The sequence below is a fragment of the Apostichopus japonicus genome, chromosome 8 (assembly GCF_037975245.1).
Source record: "Apostichopus japonicus isolate 1M-3 chromosome 8, ASM3797524v1, whole genome shotgun sequence".
Lineage (NCBI taxonomy): Eukaryota > Metazoa > Echinodermata > Holothuroidea > Aspidochirotida > Stichopodidae > Apostichopus > Apostichopus japonicus.
In genome coordinates this window covers 33531944-33550972 of record NC_092568.1, presented here as the reverse complement: position 1 = coordinate 33550972, position 19029 = coordinate 33531944, and the positions used below count along the sequence as shown (strand labels likewise).

General features: G+C 37.7%; 1 protein-coding gene across 5 annotated transcripts in view; it reads right to left on the bottom strand.

Annotated features, from left to right (window-relative positions):
• Positions 1–19029, bottom strand: part of LOC139971671 (uncharacterized) — a 58788-nt gene that overhangs the window by 14996 nt on the left and 24763 nt on the right. For all 5 annotated transcript variants that reach the window (XM_071978338.1, XM_071978339.1, XM_071978341.1 and 2 more), the window contains 5 exons: positions 13644–13774; positions 11435–11526; positions 9079–9277; positions 3411–3563; positions 240–323 (listed from right to left, as the gene is read on the bottom strand). In XM_071978338.1, coding sequence (XP_071834439.1) covers positions 240–323; positions 3411–3563; positions 9079–9277; positions 11435–11526; positions 13644–13774 — 659 coding nt within the window. The remainder of the gene's footprint in view (positions 1–239; positions 324–3410; positions 3564–9078; positions 9278–11434; positions 11527–13643; positions 13775–19029) is intronic.

The following is a 19029-nucleotide window of genomic DNA, read 5'->3' as shown; positions in this document are numbered from 1 at the left end:
ACTGTGGTTGCAAAATATGACAGAAATGATTTTCTGTCCCACTGAAAAGATGTACGGCAAACCAACTCCCTGGGCAAATGTCGAAATCATTCAATCTGACCTAAAACTTGATGTTGGCTGCATGCTCTACCCTATCGTAGCCTATACAAGGAATACATGCCCGACCCTACTGTAGCCTATACAAGGAATGAATTTCCTATCCTACCGTAGCCTATACAAGGAATACTGAGTCTTCTTACCATTGATATCGACAGGTCTGGCATTCTCTTGCAAATCTGATGGTATTTCCTGATCCTTATCGTTTGATACCACTCCACAAGCTCCTAAACAAATACAAGTAAGAGAGGGAACAAAAATGAGAAGAAAAAATATATAATTAAAGGGAAGTTCTTGTGGCAGATGATGTGATTAAGGGACAAAATATTCCACAAGGTTGGCTGAAAAGCCTAATCTCACTAGTATCATGCCCCTATTCTCAAGATTGGTTGATTGAATGGAAACCTATTTAATGACTGGTTTTAACTCTTGATTCTCCTTCATTCTTGAAGTAGCTAGATCACAGTTGGAGGGTCTGTGATGTCATAAGGGCAACTGTTCTTCAAAACTTGAATTATCTATTCATAATCTTCTTCTTGATTTATCCTTTAAACCTGATACATTTGGAAGGTTTGCTTTATACTGTAGCTGCTAAGGTTCTCTGTAATTTAAGATTTTTTTTTTTTTTTTTTTTAAATGCAACTGTTTTGTAGAAATAATATTTTCCTCTTTGCATATCAAAAGATGAGCTCTACAATGAAACCAACCAAACACCTTGGTAATCCATAGTCACACATAGAAGATTGAGATTTTTCGGTCATGTAGCAAGACTCCAGGAGAACGCTCCAGCAAAGGTTGCTTTAAGAGAAGCATTGAGACACACTACTAAACCAGTAGGAAGGCCCGTGACTACCTTTGCTTGGAAAAATAAAGTCGCAATTTAAGGACATTAACATTAACAATTTCGAGAAGCAATAAACCTTGCGCATGATCGTGATACGTGGCGGAGGTTAATCACTGAGTATGTCGGATAGACGAGACTCAACTTACTACTACTACTTCTATAAGTGAGTAAGACAAATTCATATCTTTACCAAATCACCCTACGAGAATGTTACAAGGATTTTGACATTTATGGCAGTTTTATTTCATACAGAATATCCCTTTAGAGAACAGTTCGTGTGATGGGGCATATTATGTATCAAGTCCTGACGATCCAGGAATGTACAGTATGTTGCATGATAGTATATTACGTTTTATTATATACAGTTACTGTACATTCCAGTGTAACGCAAGTAGAGTGCAACGGTTTATATCTTCCTGTTCTCTCAATAGTTTTCGAAACAACTTAGTTCACACGACTACAGAGATGATGGAATGGGTGACTTCACTGCCCTCAGTATTTGAGAAAGTGGTCAGATGCTGACCGTGGTACACTCCTGTCCCCCCTGATGGGGGCGTCAAATGCCATTTCCTGGGACCAGGAATGGGTGCGAAAATCACACGTCTGCCTCGTAACTCTCTGAACGCTCATTGAAAGAGACGGGCTTGGTGTAAGCCAGTGTTAATCCAAGATCATCGCCTTGAAAGGGGTTTCAAAATGAGGGGTTTCAAAATGTTGGCTTCCTAACCCTTGGAACTTACTAACCTAGTCCACACTAAACAATCGCTGTGAACTCAGAGATGACATATCCTACACCACTGAATGGCATTAGTTCTTCAGGTTCACTGAGACAGTTGCTTTAATATTTAAAACTAAGATATTTGCAATTAAAAGATCTCTCTGGGGACTCACAGTGCAAGGGCATGGTATAGGCTGTAACCTACAAGAGTAGGAAAAAGCTCCATGCTTGTTAAGCCGGTCGGCAACAAAGACTGAGCGATTGCCTACTTCGGACGACCATATATCAATATTATGGCAATGTTAATTAGCATCGTCAACACGTAGTGATATTTGCAAGGAAATGATCCCGGCGAGATACCCCCACACGAGCACCACACGAGCACCAAAAGAGCACCCGTCTTCGTCGTCGTGTACCCACATCGGCCATTCGGTGTGTGGGGCGGGGCTCAAATAGGCCGACAACTGCTTCACCCTCTAAATCAAGTTTGCTGTTGAAGTTTGTTATCAAACTACAAAACAGGGCTCGAAAGCTGTACGAAATTCCGGCCAGATAAATTTGCTAGACAACAGCCATTAATAAAAGACTGTGGGTAAACGTAAAGATCTAAAAGTACGATTTTGACAAAAGATCTTATCGATCGTTCCTGTTTTCTGTCTTTCCTGTAAATGTTTTCTCTCATTTTCGGTAAAGAAAGAACCACGTTGGTGCACTTTCACATTATCAAAACTTTCCTTGGTGTCCTTTTCGAAAGCTGAAAAGTTGCTGCGGTGCTCGACAGTCTTCAATGAAACTCCAAGGCAACTTCTAACTTGTCCGGAATAATAGTTGACGGTCTGCTCCCTTGATTCTTATATCAATCTCCCTTGTGGTGTTCAGTTGTATGTCTACAAGGTCTTAATGACAATTAGACAATATTATTTTAGTTAATATTAATATTATATTCTTTTGGGAACATTCTGATGCAACTCTGCAAAATTACTGTGGGGATAAATGTTAGTTTTCTAAATAGCAAGGGTAACAAATACACACATGTAGATATCTCTTGAATATCTATAATAGTAAATGAAAACATGTTACTATGGTAATACCTATGATACATCAACATCGCACGGAATCAAACATCCTGTAAGCAAGTTGACACACTTTTACTGGCTACAAATTTTCAAATTGAAACTCCCGGGGCTCACAAAAACATAGTTTGCATGGTCATAACTTGTTGGAATCACCAATAAAACAAACAGGTTTGGCATTCGATCAACTGGCAAGGATACCACATTACCGGATGACTCAAAAGACTTAGCGATAAAAAAAAGATAACAGATGACAAGAAACAGTATATATACTGTCCTTCTTACCTGTGGCATGTCAGAGTAGATCAGTATAAATGCCACTGGTCTGTTCTAGCAGACTCTTATCAAGTCTCAACCAAATTATATAATATATGTACTGTCCTTCTTACCTATGGCATGTCAGAGTAGATCGGTATAAATGCCACTGGTCTGTTCTATCAGACTCTTATCAAGTCTAAGCCAAACTAAATATATACTGTCCTTCTTACCTATGGCATGTCAGAGTAGATCGGTATAAATGCCACTGGTCTGTTCTAGCAGACTCTTATCAAGTCTAAGCCAAACTAAATATATACTGTCCTTCTTACCTGTGGCATGTCAGAGTAGATCAGTATAAATGCCACTGGTCTGTTCTAGCAGACTCTTATCAAGTCTCAGCCAAACATACTGTTCTTCTTACCTTTGGCGTGTCAGAGTAGAGGTATATCACTCTGGTGGTATTTCTATCTTCGGGACAGAATATTTGCATGGCATTTGGATTCTCCATTTTTGTTTCTCTTGTCAGACAGAGATCTAAACTCATCAGAGGAATCTCACCTTTCAGATTTTCTTCCTTTAAAAAAAATGAAAGAAATAAAAAAATACATGGAAATAGCCAAAGACAAATTTTAAGGATATATTAACAACCAAAAATTTCATCGCATCTGGCAGAAATTTTCTGAACTACTTGTTTCTTTACTATATTCCCCTGTGCTTCAAAATCTATAAAAGTTTTAAGATTTTGTACAGAATAGTATTACGTTTTCTGAAATTTAAAAAAAATAACATTTTAACAGAACCAAGAAACCCTGATTATGGATATACTGTAGACATTAGACTATTGGGCATTTGTTTTGTTTTTTACAGGTTTTGGTCTGTTTTAGTCTTCTCGTGTTTTTAGATTTTTGTGTTCATATTTTACATACTGTTTAATTTTCGTTTATATGTTTTCTAGACATTTTATTCCTTTTGATTTCTCTGTCTTTTGATATTTTTTATTTTTTTTTAGGTTTTGTAAAGCACCTAGAGGCCTTTTGGTATTTGGCGCTATATTAAGAACTTATTTATTATTATTATTATTGATTGCAGCTGAGCATCTCGATGAGGTGAAACATTGTTTGGTTGCTTTTCAAGCTTTGAAAATGCTATGGATATTTGGCCAATGGTTTAGGTTCCATTTATTGGATTCATACTGTATACCTGCATGCGCTTTGGTTGCATGTAATATTTTAAAGTGTATTACTCTTCACTGAGAGTCAATGGGTCAACAGTATTTAATCAGTGAACCATTACAAAGACATCATCATTACATTGCATTATAATACATTGCATTTGGTACAAGTCATAAATTGTGCTGTACAGAGCACTGTAATAATGTGTGTAGTACTAAGCACAAAACTAAAATTTATCAACAGTGGACTGTTTTAATATAAAGCACACTGATTTTCTATGATTTGCTTGAGAAAAAAAAAATATGTTTACAAAACTGATTCTGTTTTACCAGTTCAATCCAAAGCTTCTATTAGGAGCTGCATGTCGAAGGAATGCCTTCCCTCCTAACTGCCTAAATCAAACATCATAATAATATGTGTATCTACAGTAACAGTGTTAAAGTTCACTGTCATTTAAGTTACCACACTGTTTAGCTACACACAGCTCATGGACAGTATATTCACAAGCTGTTTTTACAGTACAGTGACTTACAATAGACTCAGAAAGGAAGCGGTAACACGGTCTTGCTTTTCAAGTCACCGCTTTACCTTTCATTGACCTGTCAGGCGACAAACCAGACCATATGCAGCGAATAACGATAAAATTCAGTGGTACGTTCTCATTTTATTGTGATGTGATATATATGCAAACTGTCTGTGATGTATATGTATGAAGCTTATGATTCAATCCTAAACCGCAAACAATGTACTTATCAAAATATCTCTCCAGATTTGACCCCTGAGTAAACCAATATATATGTATTAAGAAAACTAAGAAAGGATTAAAGTGTTTCCAGACGACAAACAACTATGATGAAAAGGGGTTAACTATTTCCTCTTTGAACTGATGGAAGTATTTAAACAGATGTATATATTTATATATATATATATATATATATATATACTGTATATATATATATATATATATATATGGGCAGGTCCAAGCTATTGTATCCCTAGAAGCCAAATTTCAAACTTTACTGAAACACCCTAAATGTGGTGTCATGTTAAAGCTGAATTATTGAAGTTTCAGATTTTCATAATTTTTTTAAATTTTTTTGCCTATTCAAACAATTACAGCCAGCTAATTTGCATAAATTCAAATTGCAGTGTGACGTACGGGACATTTGGAATCCTATGTCGCTGCCAGCAATATGAACTTATTGAATATAAGTTATGTGGGACATGATACACCCTTCCTTCCAATAATTTTGACATAGTATGTTTGGGGGTTCATCAATTAAATATGCTAATTAGCTAGTGTCCAAAAACTGATGTCCCGTACGTCACAATTTTCAGCACTTTTTTCAAGTTTTGATATGGAGGAACAATTTTTTTTTTTGTGATATTCTATAAAGTTCTAATTAAGAACATTGCTCAACAATATCCATCCCAAAAAAATTGAAATAATATTCACTGCAAATCTAATTATCAAATTTAAAAATGTGACGTACGGGACAAAATGTGACGTACGGGACATAGTGTGGTGGAAACCCTGTATGTATACATAATAAACATGCATGGGCTCCAATGGGGACCTCTACTGGAAACCTTCCAATGCTTACAAGTTTATTTTGTTGAAAGCTGGTAGTTGCAACTTATAATCCCTGCATGCCTGAAGAGCACATCATGGCAGCAAATAAACTATTGACTGATGACCACCACCAACAGCCCGGGTGTTGTTTGACTATTGGGAAGTCAATTGTGCGTGTGGGGGATACAGAATCATCTACAATGCTATTCAACATTGACATTGAATGAGGACAACTTCAAGAATGTTGAGTTTGCATTTCAAAATTTCGTAGGCCTGTTGTGAAGTGTGACTATGATAATGTGCAACTATGTTCTTGTTTCCTGAACTTAGATAGTAGACATTGAGATTTTTAGTTACAAGTGTAGAGTTTCGCTCGCCCAATTTTTGCATAGGACAATCACTCATGAGTTTGTTCAATAACCAGTATTAGGTCTATAGAGTTTTCTTTGTTGTACTATGTAGTTTCATAGATGGACATTAGTGGCATTACTGTGGACATTTTGGTATACAGGTATTTTGATTTTTGAATGGGATGGATCATATTTCAACTTCAGGGTCATTAGTGGGGAGTATGATACAGTGTTGTACAGTACAGTATATACCAATTTTTAAACAGTTTTGCACCAAAACTTTGCATCTTGAATCATTTGTGGTCTAACAAAGCAAGAATTGATGTTATGACTATTTGGTCTGGTAACCAGTATTAGGTCTATAGAGTTTTCTTTGTTGTACTAGTTTCATAGATGGACATTACGTGGCATTACTGTGGACATTTTGGTATATTTTGAATGGGATGGATCATATTTCAACTTCAGGGTCATTAGTGGGGAGTATGATACAGTGTTGTACAGTATTCATACCAAAACAGTTTTGCACCAAAACTTTGCATCTTGAATCATTTGTGGTCTAACAAAGAAAGAATTGATGTTCTGACTATTTGGTCTGGTAACCAGTATTAGGTCTATAGAGTTTTCTTTGTTGTACTAGTTACTGTATATAGATGGACATTACGTGGCATTACTGTGGACATTTTGGTATATTTGAATGGGATGGATCATATTTCAACTTCAGGGTCAATAGTGGGGAGTATGATACAGTGTTGTACAGTATACATACCAAAACAGTTTTGCACCAAAACTTTGCATCTTGAATCATTTGTGGTCTAAAAAAGCTAGAATTGATGTTATGAGTACTTGATGTATGTGTAGAGTAGATTAATACTTTATGCATTCCATGTTTTATGTGGAATGATCTCACAAGTGTACAGTCACTGCTCTTTTCCGTATCCCAGAAAGAAGGAAATATGGCATGAAATTACCAATGACATTGTTCTGGCATATCCAAATTAATGTTTTTATGTAGAAATCAGCTTGTTATGGTATATTCAGGAATAAAAATATGAGTTTTCATAGTCAATTTGTATATGGACAAATTGTCCCGTACGTCACATGTCCCGTACGTCACAGGACAATTTTCATTTGTTTAACCACTGTACTGGAATGGCTTCATATTTTTTTCTAATATGTTACAGCTTAGCCCTTGGAAGGTTAGGCTATTCACTAGTTATAACAGCTTGATCACTGCCCTCATAATTTCAGAGCGGTTTCATCTTTGCTCGTTAGTAAAAAAAACACAAAATTCTCTGGTCCCGTACGTCACACTGTACATTAATTAAGATGGGACCTAATTAAAGCAAGTGTAGGAAATCTTCATGAGTTTGTAATAAAGTAGCAGCAAAAACAAATATGAAAACCTGAAAAAGTTTCTGGAAAATAGATTTTATATAACTTTTAGACAAATTTAAGTCTCTGAAATGTCCCATACGTCACAGTGCAAATAGCTTGGACCTGCCCATATATATATGTATATATGTATATATGTTTATATGTATATGTATATATATATATATATATATATATATTTATATATTTATATATATATATATATATATATATCAAGGAATAATAGAAACAAACTGTCAAGCAGTTATGCTGCTTTTAGAGAATGGCTGGATCTCAAGTGAGATACAACAAATTAAATTAAGTGAATGATTGAACTTAAAACAGCCAATGTTTGGGTTTTGCAGAGCTTTGGAGCAACAGTAGCTCTTCTTCAGTGCATGATCACCGAAAGTGACGTAATATGCAGAGTGCAGACCCTTGAAAATTCAGGTTATTTACTGGCCAAATATGCCAGTGGATTTTTCCCGTTTGCCAGTCGAAAATAAAAGGCACTTGCACTTTTTCTGCCAGTATACACATTGAGAACATAAACACATGCATAATGATAGAAACTATCAGTGGTAGACCCACATGAATTCAGAGCTTAAGTCCCTGTTTTACTACATTATAGGCTACCCCAAACAGCCTCTAAAGTAAACTACTGTAATGTCCAGGGCTGTTATTCGGGACAATACTCTACCAACTGGGGACGTAATCTTAGCCACTAGATTTTTTAGCATACTCAAGAAAGATAAAAATGTGGCAGCCTAGGGTCTGACATTCATAAAACTAATGGATCAGTTATAATAAAGTTGCATTTCTGATTAACATCCTGGATGGTGGCACAGTGAGATTATAAAGAAAGGTCACCTTTTTTCCCTTCAAAGTCTCATTTTTTTTTTTGGAGCAAAAATGAGAAAGGGGGTGAAAGTGACAGAGGGGGATAGAGCAAGAGTTGGGTGAAGAGATACACACAGGGAAATTTGGTGTGAATAATATTAGCTATCGAATAAACTTGAATGTCATCATTATTGGTTGCCAATTGAAGCTTGCTAAAAAGTATTGCTAACAATTTGATCAAAAAATTCTTTCCTGGTCTGCCCCCATCCCAACCTCCCTTTCTCTCTCCCCCCCCCCCACTCCCTCCCTCCAACACCCCTCCTCATCTAAGACAAAGAAAGAGGATAAAATTAGACAATTTCAAAGAAGGAATGAAGTGTAATTGTTTTAATTAGGGTTAAATTAGGGAAAGTTAACTGAAATACTCCTTTGGGCTGAAGCCATAGTTTGGCTAATAGAATATTGCTCCAAACCATCAGAACTCACCCCAAATTTAAGCACATTAACTACAATTGCAAGAAGTTTTCAATGGTACTTTCCTTGAGAAGCTCTGATCTTAAAAGTTTATTCCCAGATACTGAGAAATGTTTAAATCTATTCAATGAAATATCACAGTAGTTTTGGATAAATACTGACAAGTGGCCACAGTCAAATGCTTCTTGAGGCCTGACCATGGGGGGTGAACATTCTCCTTGATTTTCTAGCATATTTTCAGCCAATACTGATGACCCTTCGTTAGAAGCTGAGTACCCATGGCCGTCGTCAACAACAATGTGTACTTACGTTTGCATCCGAGTAATATTTCAGAATGGGTGTGTTCTCCACGTCCAGTACAAACCACCGTCTCATGAATAGGCTGTCGTCTCGACCCCGTTTCCACAAGTAGCCCGTCTTTGTGCCCCAGAGGTACCTTGGTGGGTTACCCCTCTGTTTGAATAACTTTTTGATGTACTTGGATTTTATCCAGTGTTCACGAAACCTCCTGTTGTTACAAGAGGTAAAAATTGGAAGAGGGTGTTTAGAAAACTACAGTGGAACGGTACACAGTTTGGCTGGCTTGCATACGTCTTTAACATGACGGGGGGAAAAAAAGAAACCATTTGGCATTGCAATCGGTACCATTCTCCCGAACTTGATGATATTACAAGCAATGACTTGTATCCATCCATCTCTCTATTCTATATTGCACTAGCCTACTGTATATAGTAAAACTAAGGCTGTATGAACTCACTGCCTCCCACTCCCAGCCAAATACCCCTCCTTCCAACCTCAATGCCGACTCCAAATGGGAAGATTAAAGTGTCAAATGAAATCATGTGTACTCCATGCGTACTATCAAGCCGAAATTGTTTAGGACTTTTTGAAAACAGCTGGAGATCAAGTCTGACCAGATGAGGGGAGGGGGGGGGGGTCGGAGGGAGGCTACAGCATGATGGGATCCAGGGTCAATGAGGTGGTCCAGAAAATATGAGATAAAGAAAAAATTCTTGCTAAATTTGGATATTTATGTCCCCATCAAAGAAATGATGATATAAGAGGTGTCCACCAAGCAAGTGCATTACAGTTATGCAGTATAACAGATCAGTAAAGGGCTTGCCAAATCCTTAGTTGAGTCTTTCAAATTTCGCTTTTGGCCAAAACGTTCTTTGCTCTTTCAAATCATGTTCTCGTCCTGACAAGATTGTTCAACTAACAAGTTAACAAAGGTCAGCAATCTTGTGACAACCCTCCCCCCCCCCCCCAACCGCCCACCCCACAACTGACGCATGGTTTAATCCCTTTCCGATGGACTTTGCCATTCTAAAAGAGTCGGTTGAAAATTAAGCTTGAGATGTGCCTTCGAAACTTCTACATCAACGACAAGTCCCGCTGCAGATAAAGGTTCAATGACTGAACTTATCAGACCTTTGATGTGAGATATGTAAAGTAAACTACACAAAAAATTATCAAAGAGTGTAATGTATGTATGCACAGTGGTACTTCACACTAATTGACTTTCCGTGCGACATTAATTACTAGATGATCCACGTTCAGCAGCACAAAAGGGAATTTCCCTCCTTCCACCCCTAATTAATGAATTTATTGAAATGTAATATCTAAAGTACTTTGACAGTGTACAAGATTCTATATGATAAGTGACCAACGTACTGTGGGTGTGTGAGAAAATGGACTTAAAGACAGTACCATGTCATGTTTAGTTAATCAAAGGGAGCATAGAAGTAAGATCTGTGCCATAAACCGAACACACCAGTCATGCAAAGGGTAGTTCTAAGATCAAATGAAGCCCACATATGTACGTTTTCTATTAAACAGTAATGATACTAGAACTGTTAATATCTAGGCTGAATAAGTGTGTACCATATATAATTATTCCATATTAAAAACACAATCAAAATATTACTACTCAGGTTCACATTGCAAACAAGTATCTGACTTACGGCAAAGTTCATACCCGAAACAAGCCATTAATCAGGGACATGTATTTGACATTCAAAGGATAATCCCAATGAAAGTTTAGTCTGGATTGCAGAAAGAGCATATATATTTCATTCATTCCTATGTTCCGTTTTGGAGACGACAACATTTGACGTTGACACATTCTGCCCAAAAGTGAACTTGAGGCAAACAGATGTGATGTCATACTGTCAAAGCACATTGCAAAATTTCTCTTCAAAAGTTTCTCTTCAAGATTTACATCCAATTTCCAAATTCAAACCAGGGATGCCATGACCTCAATAATTTTCACAGCAATTAATTTTGTTCACGTACGCTGCCTATGGCATCAATTTCGACACCAGTGTACATCGGTTGGACTCCTGGCCAACCCACCACATTCCCCCCCCCCCTCCTTCACTCCCCAATCCCAAACCAGTGTTGGAGTCCCTGTCAATGAAACACTTTAGACAATAGAACAAACATTTTACAAAGACGTGGTATTCCCATGGGCATCTTCATTAACCTTCAAGGATTCTGAAATATACTCTTATCATATGGACTGAATATGCACCATACATATGATTAACCACTGAACAACCTTTGACAAGAACACCCGGAATATGTCCTCAATAATTTTAATTTCCATCCTTTCTTATTTTTTTTACGCGAACAGAGATTTTCGTTCTTGAACAGAATACCTTACCAATCGAAACATCTTGTGGGCTTCCTGAAAGCTGGTGGCAGTTCACGCTCGTAAATTGCATTGGTGACATCGTTTGAGATATGTTTGACTTTCTGGTTGAGGCAAAATAAAAATGAGAGTCAAGTTTTCAAAAAACAGTTCCAAAAAAAACCAAACCAAACTTTTTAATCAAACCATTTTCAAGAGGACAAAACTTCCAAAATTTCCAATTGAGAGTTATCACAGATTTAACATTATTTTTTTTTTCCGTTTTTCTTTCCAGCACACAAGACTGAAGACTCGATCAATTTCTGTATAATTGTCGACATATCATCGAGCCAAACCTGCTCCATGTTTCTTTTGTTTTCTTATGATTCTCTTTATCTATATACTGACCATTTTTTAATTTTTTTTCTGCAATGGAGACAGATTTTGCTGAATCTTAGAATATTGACGATCATGACCTTTTAAAAGGCAATGGTGTCAGCAATGTTAGTTAAAATTTCATAACTTGAAAATATGAAGAGAAAGAATAACATCTGAAGAAATATGTAAACGGTTTCAGTTCCTATGACATTCACAGATTAACAAAACCGCAGATCCCAAAATAGGACATCTTGACGCAAACAGAACTATAATTTTTTATTAATATGCTTTCTGTAGGAAGTGTTCTATGCACAGATCTCTGTCATGTAAGCTAGAGATGATATGGTTGGGTTTGTGTCTCCTGCTGTAAAGAGCTGATGATGTTGCTATCGTTTTTTTCATCTCGGTAGTATATGACGCGGGTGACGGTTTTACCCGTCACTCGGTTCGAAATGGCGAGTGTGAAGCTGCGCAGATATGTCACAGGCTGCACAAAGAATATCGTGAATGTAGTTTACAAACTGCTCGAACAAGTCGACCTTACTGTACGTCAAAAATTCCACCCCGATCAGCTGCACGGCAAAAAGGATTTAGTCACGTATGATATACACAATAATTAGCACATCGTTAATGCCTGGCTGTTTACATTCTGATAAACAATTGTCCCTGTTTTATAACTCCTCCCTTCCTGGAACATGTACAAAAGAAACCATGGAAAGAAAAGCTAGGTCCTACTGTATGAATGCCTATCAGGACAAAAAGTTTCTGATTTAAACTCACTGGTCAACAGGATGCCAGCATGTATTTAACTTAGTTAGTCAATCTAACAGTACTGTATCAGATCTGTCAGTATATATGTGTGTGTTAAAAGAAAATGAATGGGCCTTGATATTAATACCCACTGGCAATTCTGACAATAAACTTGGTAGAAGGTTTAGTACTCTAGTCTGTACTGCTCAACACAATCCTGTTTCCCTCGATCCTGATCCTTGCCCCCAAGCAGTCAACCAAAAAAAGGGGGGCAAAAATGTGTGCTGTCTTTTCATCAAATCTAAACAAAATGACATGGTTTTAATGATGTCTGATAGTTTTTTTCATTTTGTTTTCTGTAACTTTGACAAAATGTTCACAGCAACAGAACCAGTCCTGTAAATCAAGTTTCAAAATTGATACAATCAGAACCTAAGTATTTGGTCCCTTGTATGTGGTCCTTTGTATTTTCTGTTACTTGTCATTCAGCCTCTGAAGGAGATCCTACTAGGATGGGAATGTCAGGCCCACTTACTTTTAACACACAATCAGAACATGACAATTAAAACCACTTTGCAAAGTTGAGGGAGTTGCCATCAGTGTAATCCTTTTGTTTCAATTAAATGAGCATTGTACTTATTGATGTTGAGAGCAATTAACAAACAATTTCTGACTTTTGAAAGCTTTTTAAAGGAGATACTGTATTTTAGTGCTTCAAACCACTTGTCTGCTGAAAGTGACAACTTTGGTTTCACTGACAACCCACTTGTCTTGCAAACGTGCAGCACATCGGAAGGTAAAAAGTTTGTGCAATTGTCACATGGTATGTCACATGACGACCCCAACAATCTCAATCCAAACGGGGAGAGTTTGGAAGGGTCGGGATGGGGAAGGAGAAGAAGTTAGCCATGAAACAACAAAAATCTCTTTTCCTGCAAGGTACCAGTCTTGAAACTTTAAGTTCTGCCCTAATTCAGCAATGGTTCCAGGTCCTTTATCCAACTGCTGGTTAGCAACTATGATATATTACTTCACAGCAAACTAATTGATATTGTATAAGTATACTGTGTGTTTAAAGTGGTCGCATCCTCAAGTTCAGAGCAGTGTGTCATACCTGAATACTTTCCGCGGTCCATTCAGAGGCCACCTGGAGTGACCGGAAGGTCGTTTCCGTGACTCCCTCGTGAATGGATTTACATTCTGAACATACTATGATCTCTAACTCTTCACTGATCCAGTGAGGTTCTGTAACGTCAGAGAGAGAGAGAGAGTGATATTAGAAAAAATAATAAATATATAATAATAATATAATATATAATAAATATATATATATATATGTATATTTATTTATTTGCTAGAGTAGGATTTAAACCAATGACTGCAGTAGAGTATTTATTGCAGCAACGATAGTGGTTTGTACAGTAATTAATTGCTATTTTTCTGCCCATTTCCAGGTTGTTTTGGATTCTACCGAACGATTTCTTTTCTTCACCGAAAAATGAGTCTATTATAGTCGAACGAAAGAGATGATTTTTTCTAAAACTTCAATCCGGAGGATGCAGGTTACTTTACTTTTATAGTATACAGTGAATAGCTTCCGCTGAGCAATAAAAGTCACCTAGACTGTTTTTACCTCCATTTCATCGGCAAGAACAAAGACATGTTCACATGCCGAAACTGTGCCGATGTTTCCAGAGTTAATTGTCCATGATCATCATTTACCTGTTGCAACATTATAGACTGCTTTGAAGCTAAAGTGGTGATTATGTTTAGGCGGTTTATAAACAATTATTGATCAAGCACTTCAAATAGTTCTTTTCGGTGCAAAGTGAAAGCAAAAAACATTGTGCATAACATGCAAGTAGGCATAATCAAATTGATGGGCTGTATTCCGCGGCATAGACTATCGGGGTCTATAGAAATGGGCGGTAGCAATAATCAAGCCTGGTCACATTTATTACGTGCATAAAGCTGTACTTTTGAACAAGAAAGCTGCCTATTAAGTAATTCCAGTGACTGGTCACTGTGGGAGGTCATGCAGTGTTTAAGGCTCTACTTGTTCACTCTATAATCAGTCAAAAGCAACGGTCCTAGAGTTTGTTTACAAGTCTCATCCGTCCGCTGTGAGGGATTATTACTCTCTCCCGAGCCACATATAGGGCCGATTATTTTCTGCTGAAAACAGAATTAATGTTAGAGTTGGTAGGATGAGGCCACCGTACACTGGTTTTCGCCTACGAAACCACTACAGTCGTATGTTTGATTGAATAGATACGTTAAAAATTGATCCCAATAAACGCAAACCTTTATATCCAAAAGATAATTCAGAGGCTTCCAATATTAATCCTAAATAGCGAGAAAAATATGAAACAACACGTACTGTATGCTAAAGCATTCCCTAACTTGCACTACAGTTTTAAAGAGTAGTTGACAAGTTTGAAAATTGCTCAAAAGGGTCGTTTTCAAGTAAGTCTGTGCCAAGAAATGTTTCAAACAAAAACTTCTCAAAGCAAATTTTCAACAATGCACACAAACTTGTACCACATATTGACGCAATCCAAGGATAACAAATTATAAAAGGAGAAAGTATATCATGTATGTAATTTAATATTAAACTATGAAGCATGCTTATTACAAACCAGCTTAGTTGAGCTATATGATGTGTAAATAATGATTTGTAAATAAAAAATGTGTAAATAAAAAAATTGATTAAGCCTGAAATGGGAAGTTTCAAGCTACCAGTTTAATTCCTAATCGTTGTCATCTCGACGTTCACTTAATATGGACACTATAATTAATTGAAGAAAACTGCGATAGAATATTTTAGAAATTCATAATTTGGAGGGGCTTTCCCCCCCCCCCCCCCCCATATTGTTCTTGTCGTTTACTTTGCAGACTGGGATGTCTGGAATTAGAACTAACTGAACTAGTCCACCACCTCCCAGCAATTTCCCGAACTCAATCTGGAGACCTGTAGAAGGGTTTTTTCTAATAAAGATAAATGTAGCCTATAAGATATACAATGTCATCACTACTTTAAGTTCTAAGCAAAAGTTGTCAAACTGTCACCCACTTGGCTTCAAACTTCAACAACAAATTTATACTGCAGTTATATATATCCTCAAAGCAGATGAAATCCTTCCTTCATGGCATAAACATATATATCTGAATTGAGATAGGAAAGTGCAATTGTGGAATGGGAGACAGGTAAGAGATCATTGAAGTAAAAACATATATCTGAATTTAGAATCTCTCTATTATCTGGGAATGATTTGGGAAAGTTGAGAAACCTCCAGAATAGATACAGCACTATTGAAAATTACTTTTAAGAATATCTGTTTGTGAATTAAAAAATACTTTGATAGCGATTCTGAAGACCTGACTGTTCAAATGTCAGTTAAGGCAACAAAGTTGTACAACATCCAACAATTAATGGAAAGACTTCCTATATATAGGACAGTCGACCTTTACACATGGGCTTTTAACCGTATTCTACATTTTGAGCTCAGTATGGCTCTCAAAGAGAACTTCCTGTTAGAAACCAATTTCAGCTGAACTGTTAGGAAAAGGCACATGATTATATGCCAACTGTTGCATGATATACTGCATACAGCCATATTAAACCAAGCGTATTGTGTACAGTACATACAGTACACATACTGTACTTACATAAATACAGATATTAGTACTCATTCATTGAAACATGCTCATGGAAACATGGTAAGAAAGGTGAAAAACCAGAGGAATGCAATTAAGGGGAACAGAGGAGGTGTTGAACATGCACATTGATGTACACTGAAGAAGTTGCAGGCAAACTTAGCTTTACTATAAGAGAGGATGACAGACAATAAAGTTGCTTGGTTAATTATGACAATGGCATCTATTGTTGGTTAACAAAGAGAATCAAAATAAATACATACAAGTATATGTTTATATATATATTTGTGTGTGTATGTATATACATATATGAGGATACAGAATGGTAGGAACATGGTGTTAGGACATAAAAGGAGAGATGGAGGTTGGGTGTGTGTTTACTGTGTATGGGGGGGGGGGGAGCTGGGAAAAGATTGTAGCATACTGTACATACATGAAATTAGCAAATTCCAAATGACAGACACAAGTGTTCTATAGTACTCAAGTCACAACGACATATTCATGAATAGTGTGAATTTGTTTGTATTGCTTATTGGCGGATGCATAAACAGGGAGTAGGAATTGGGTACGGGGAAAATTGGGTGTTGGGGATCACATCTATATATAGAAAGGTCATTAGCCACAAGCCAGCTTCTGGCACCCATCAGCCTTATCCACTACACTGTTGTTAGTGTTTGGAGGGACTGAAAGGTTTGGTAGTTTGAAAACCCATAAAAGGCACAACAAAAGAAAAGAAGACAACAACAACAATACAGAACAAAAGACAAATTCCACAAACTTGTAAAAGGTACCGATGAGCCTCAGTTAATAAACAGCATGTAATTCAACACTAGCCAGTTGATCTCGTACCAACTACTGTATGTATGATCATGCAGTATAGATAACTGTGTATCTATGCAGTCATACAACAAAAAGAGCTGTGTATATATGTACATGAGCCAGGAAACTGTGTGTAACATTACATTTCAAAGAAATATCAAAAAGTGATATGTACATGAATATCCTTCCAAATTTCCTGTATTTTAACATATCCCATATCAGTTTGATTCAAAGCGCATGTATCAAAGAGATAAACCTAACCTGCTATTAAACTTTGAGCTGTGCGTTGTTTACAAATTACAATTGAATAAACATTATCATACCAAAGGAAACATACTTTACAGTCCCTTTGTATAGAGATTGGTATCCAGGATCAAGGTAGGCCTGTAGGGGTTTTGAACTTTGCCTGAATGTGTTCAAGCGATCAAAAGCGATTAAGATACAGTAGGATAATAAAATGCATTATTATCAAGCTAAACATAATTAATGTATATATCTGTATGAGGAAAAGAAAGGCACTTATCGTGACAAGTACCAATAGAAATTGCTCTATTTGATTCCGGCTCTATAAAGATTTCTGTATTGACGATCAGATAATTTACTTTAAAGATATTCCAAAACTAACCGGCTTTGGATATTTACCAGTGACGAGCTTACCTGTCTCCTCACAACCTTAGCACTCACATTCTACTATGTCAAGAGTGAACTGGTTAAACCTTTTAACAAGTACTGCAGGAAGTAATTGTCTGCTGTGGCACCCCTACCCGAATCTTTGCAGTCGGCAAGTTGCCATCGTCGATATCCTTGAGCTGCCTGCCGCCTCTCAAAGCCCTCCTGTCTGAAAGAAGCCCTGACAGCTTCCAGGCAACTTATCTCAAAACCCTTGTCCGATTCTGCCAGAGAGCTCCCCATCCCGTTAGGGAGGCATCCATTGATATCGACGTCATTGGAAGTACGTATAACCCTGGCTCCAATGCTCTGGGGTGGACCACCACCAGAGATGGGAATCTATTCCTCTGTTTGAGAGACTTGTGCCTGCTTGTACCCTGGCTCCAATGCTCTGTGGTGGACCACAACCGGAGAATTGGAAACTATCTCCTCTGTTCTAGAGACTTGTGCCTGCTTGTACCCTGGCTCCAATGCTCTGTGGTGGACCACAACCGGAGAATTGGAAACTATCTCCTCTGTTCGAGAGACTTGTGCCTGCTTGTACCCTGGCTCCAATGCTCTGTGGTGGACCACAACCGGAGAATTGGAAACTATCTCCTCTGTTCAAAGACTTGTGCCTGCTTGTCCAGTTTCTTTGGGTCGATGACCGCCTGCAGATGAATTTGTTAGTGTCTCATTCTGTCTGCTTATTGAGACTACATCCACCATGCTGGTCATCAGCCCAAATGACCTTAGCCACATCTATTGCTGGAGACTCTTGTTTAGATAAAATTCCGTCTACTAGCTTCCACCGCCTATCTGATTCTCTCTCCCATGAGAAGTACCAGTACCACCCCCAGAAACTGGACGGTTTGTGCAGGGATGAGGTTCCATATCACACCATTCACTATCCAAGCTAAACCCTGTAGGAAATTCTAGGGTTTTACGTACGCTGTTCTCTTGTGACTCTCCTACTATAGGCCAGTCATAGAGGTACACAGTGTCAAACCCCTTTTTCCTGAGGAGGTAGACAACTCGGCCCGCCACTCTGGTAAACACTTGCGGGAGATGCGGACCGGCCGAATGGTAGTGCCGCGAACTGGCAGTCTCTTCCCTCGCATCTTTAGGCTAGATATCGTCCATGTTTCTCGTGTATTGGTATGTATGTTAGTGGTCGTCGTTTAGATCGATGCTCCCGGCCGCTCACCTACCATTTCAGAGTAATGGGATAATAAGCGCTAGAGTTCCCATATGTAATTTGGTGTACATACTCTTTGTTGAGGGGTTTTAGAGTTAGGATGGGATGGCATGAACTGTCCCTTGGTTTGGTGTGAAGAAATGAGGACCAGTAGAGTGGTCCCACCTCTCCCAATACC